The sequence below is a fragment of the Ceratina calcarata genome, unplaced genomic scaffold (assembly GCF_001652005.2).
Source record: "Ceratina calcarata isolate Rehan_Ccalc_2016 unplaced genomic scaffold, ASM165200v1 scaffold222.2, whole genome shotgun sequence".
Taxonomy (NCBI): domain Eukaryota; kingdom Metazoa; phylum Arthropoda; class Insecta; order Hymenoptera; family Apidae; genus Ceratina; species Ceratina calcarata.
The window spans coordinates 97,204-101,261 of record NW_017143986.1 but is presented as its reverse complement, the minus strand read 5'-3'; the positions used below and the strand labels follow the sequence as shown (position 1 = coordinate 101,261).

Here is a 4,058-nt window from a genome sequence, read left to right as displayed (position 1 = left end):
TGTAATAGAAAGATAATCCTTATAACGTTTTCACAAAAGTTTAACAGTTTATCAGCCAAGTCTTTTATCAAATCTTACGTCATTACAGCCAGGCTGTTAAAAATTTGCAAAAAATTATAAACCTTCCAATTGTTAAACAAAAAGGTTGACGAATATGGCTAATATAATAAATGATGGTTCACTCCGTCTCGTTGTACTCAAACACATGTATAAATAATAATTAACAGAAGAAATTCTATCAAACGGCGTCGAAGCGAAGCGCAAGCAAGCTGGCGTGAAATTAGTTAACGCTTAGGCGATTTTTTCGGCGTCGCATAATCGCGCGTGTACGAGATGTCTCGCGTACATCGGCAGGTTAACACGCGCGCAGCAAAGCGAGTAGCGAAGCGATAAGTCGTTCGATGGAGAACTCGATTCGATGGCAATAAATCCTTCGGTAGCGGAGATTTACGATTCGAAGAACGAGAGGGAGACAGAGAGAGAGAGGCATGGAAAGCGGGGATGCGAAAGGGAGAGGCGTGAAGAATTTAATGAAATCGCTATCGTGATTTTTTCTAGCGCGCTGCCTCTAATCCACGGATTAGAGGCCGGATCGACGTCCGTGCGTAATCGAAACTTTACGAGCCTCGCGTTAGGCGTTATATTTTTCGTTGCAGCAATTTTATCGCGTGTACACGCGCCCGTTGTTTCCTAGACGCGATAACATCGTTGAAAAAATTCTTTCTTGCTCCACGTGCCTCCCCGATTTTATTACTTACCTTTTCAGAATTCACCTAACGATTGCTTACTGTTATTCTATCTATTATGCATGCTTACTTGACAACGTGCCCCTTTACGTACGTAATTTCAAACACCGTCATTCACCCCTTCATTTTAACATCGCACGAAGTCTAACGAATTCTTCAAACCAATAATCATCGGAGACTATTTCAACTGCAGGCTTGTATTAAATTATTAGTAACAACATCTACCAAATCATGTCTGTAAAAAAATTGTACTTCAAATAAAATAATAGAAACAATTTTCATATAATGATTCTTTAATCTTGCCAATTTATGTTAAATCGTGACAAAAATTTGGACTACTTTAATTGACTTCAAGATTGTATGAACCTTTACATAAAAACAATGACAAAGCATTGAAATTTTAACAGTTACTAGATATTACATTAATAAAATTTTAGAAATTTTGCGAGCCTGTTAAAAAAGTTATTACATCTTGAATTCTTACATGAATTGACAGAATTTTGATTTCATTTATGAAAAAATATAAATGCAACACTGTTTTGCACATAATCTTATAATTTTGTAATTATAGGACATGCAACCTAATCAAAAAAATGGCAAAACTGTGTATTAGAATATTAGAAATTATGCATTAAAAATTCAGCATAGAAAAACAGATCGAACAATTTTATAAACATTACTCTTCTCTAATAATAATTTTTTCTACAAGTTAATTGCTTCAAATATTGGACACAGTTTTTTATTTCATGTCTTGAACTTTTAACAGAGATCTTACGGCTCAACCTTAAGAGACTACTAAGGATATTACAAAGAAACATTTTGCTTGAACCAATATATTGTTTGATTTCTCAGTGTAAAAGTATTAACAGTGCACAGGTTTTATTCGTCAGGGTAGAATGTAAAGGGTAGCCAATGAGAGAGAGCTTAGCATCCTTTGAATATGCCGTGGCACCGGGATCACGGCCCGAGCACCAGCACGTTAAACACGCGGCCCGAGTTAAGAAAGTGCGCGGGGAGGCCGCCTAAAGTAAATTGATTCAAATTAGTTCCCAATAGCATGTAATAACGCGCGTTCCCGCGGCGTCTCCGTACCCTCCTATTTCGCCTTAGATACGTCATTATATCGGTCGCCGCCTAATACTTAGGTCGATAGGTGATATAACGCCGGAATTGTTGGCTGCATACCGGGTGAACCGTCGCGTTACGTGGTGCCTCGCGTAATGCTAAACCCGGAGATTGCACGCGATAGACTTGGGAATACAAACGTCGAATTAGACGATTCAATTCCGCGGCTCCCATTCGATGAAAACGTTCGAAGGTAATAAATCCGTGCCGCACGCTGGGAGGGCGAAATGAATCTTCCGATCGTTCGAAACTGTTTTCTATTCCCCGAGTGACAGGGATTCGTCAGGTTAAGAATTAACAACGGGAAATCAATTTGGAAATAACCATTTCTGGCGGTCGATGAATTATGAGAATAATTATTATCGGGAAGAATCGAGTTGCACGAGTGGAGGGGTGCGTGGGGAACTCGAGCAGACGGGAACGGGAGTCGAGAAAGGCAAATTAGTGTTTTCGTTACGGTGAACGGTCGAGTGTTTTCTTGGCTCCACGAGGTAAGCCAAGTGTTTCGTATCCACTCGAACTATCCCCGTCGTAAGCCTCTTCAAATATCAACGAATACCCTCGACGCCGTCCGCCTGAAAAAGGTTTTTCGTGGCGGCACAACAGCGGCGACGATTATACGGTAGCACCGAAAACAACATTAACGCCGCGGCTACACTTGAGAAAAATGAAGAAAAAAGGCGGACGCTGACAAACGATGACGCGTCGATTTTTTTTTTCGTTCCCTGGAAATAAATTGATACTATGTATGTTTGTTTTTTTTTCTTTACGTCGACGGAATCCTTGACCGAGGGTTACATGCACATTCGGTTGGTCATCCTGCAATTAGCCCCGCTGGCCGATTTAATTGTTACGTAAAATCGCGGAAGACAAAGGAATCGTTTTTTCGTCGGCAGATATTTTTGATTCGAGATACACCTATGTGCTCGGACCTCTCGAAAACGCTGTATTAATGGTATGCGGAGCCTCGAGTTGGGTCGCTCTTCAAACCGGAGAGTTGAAATGTGGCTACGAAACGTCCAAAGCGTATCTGATCCCTCGCCAGTACGGTGATCCGTGAAACATCTTGTTAGCTCGGTATAAATGGATAAAAGGTGGCTTCTTAGAGAAACGAGAGTCTACTCACTGGCGTAGTTTTCTATAATTTTACATGGTATCTTAAAATTATAATAAAATAAACCAGTGTGTAAAAATTATAACAGAAACATTGGCCCAATTCTTAAATTAAGAATTAAAATTCAATTCTATTCACGTCACAATTCCTACTCCCTGACTAAATTTTCCTAAATTACATAAAATTATAGAAAAATAAATAGAAATTGGGATTGTCTTGTAAACAATAATTTTTCAATGAAGCATTTTCCCAGATCTTTTTTACTTACTTGACGTTATTTGGTCCTGATCTTTTCGATCATCCTGTATATTCGGGTGTCTCACCCATGGTAGTATTAATTTAACTAATTTTTTTATCACAGCATTGAAGGCTACAATAATAACGATCGATAGGAACGATATTGTGAAAATGTATTTCACGGGTGGAGTCGAGGAACGTTCCTTTTACTTGGCGGTGTCCCTGGAGGGCATTCTTTCCAGGTGGCTGCCGCAGTAGTCATCGCCACGGTAAGCCCGGTAGCTAGGCCGCCGCACCGCCGTTAACTCATTAAGTGTATCAGGATGCATCGGTTTCTCCAGAATCCTTACTTTTCCTATCTACATCGTATATCTCCTCGCCGCTATCAAAAGAGAAATTATAACAACGCGAACACTAATTTGCGATTAACTGGAACCGATCGAGATTAACTTACGATTACGGCGAAACCCGTCCGTGGCAACTGTTTTCAATAACAACTGCCACGGCAAGTGAATTATTACGCAGACTTTCGATGCTACTTATTACGATTAAAAAATTTCACGTGTAACCCTTTCCTTCAGTTAATTTATTGATTTATATCAAGTAATAATTTTTACAATTTATATCAAATAAATAAATTAATTAGAATGTGTGTCAAGTCATATTTAATTCTATACGAAATTATTTATTAATTACGACTGTTATTATGGAAGCAAAATGAAAACGTGTGTGTGTGTTCGAAAAAATTTCTTCAATTTCAATGGACTTCGAATTAATGAATTTCGCATGTGACAATAAGTTAAAGGATTGATAATGTAACACAATATCATTATATC

The 4,058-nt window shown here is 38.9% G+C and overlaps 1 protein-coding gene across 1 annotated transcript in view; it reads right to left on the bottom strand.

Moving 5' to 3' along the window:
- Window positions 1–3,484, bottom strand: part of scalloped (TEA domain transcription factor 1 homolog scalloped) — a 24,973-nt gene extending 21,489 nt beyond the window's left edge. Inside the window, exons 1-2 of the mRNA XM_018020308.1 lie at window positions 3,433–3,484; window positions 3,254–3,355 (exon numbers count right to left, since the gene is read on the bottom strand). Of these exons, the coding sequence (XP_017875797.1) occupies window positions 3,254–3,355; window positions 3,433–3,484 (154 nt within the window). The remainder of the gene's footprint in view (window positions 1–3,253; window positions 3,356–3,432) is intronic.
- Window positions 3,485–4,058: the final 574 nt, after the last annotated feature.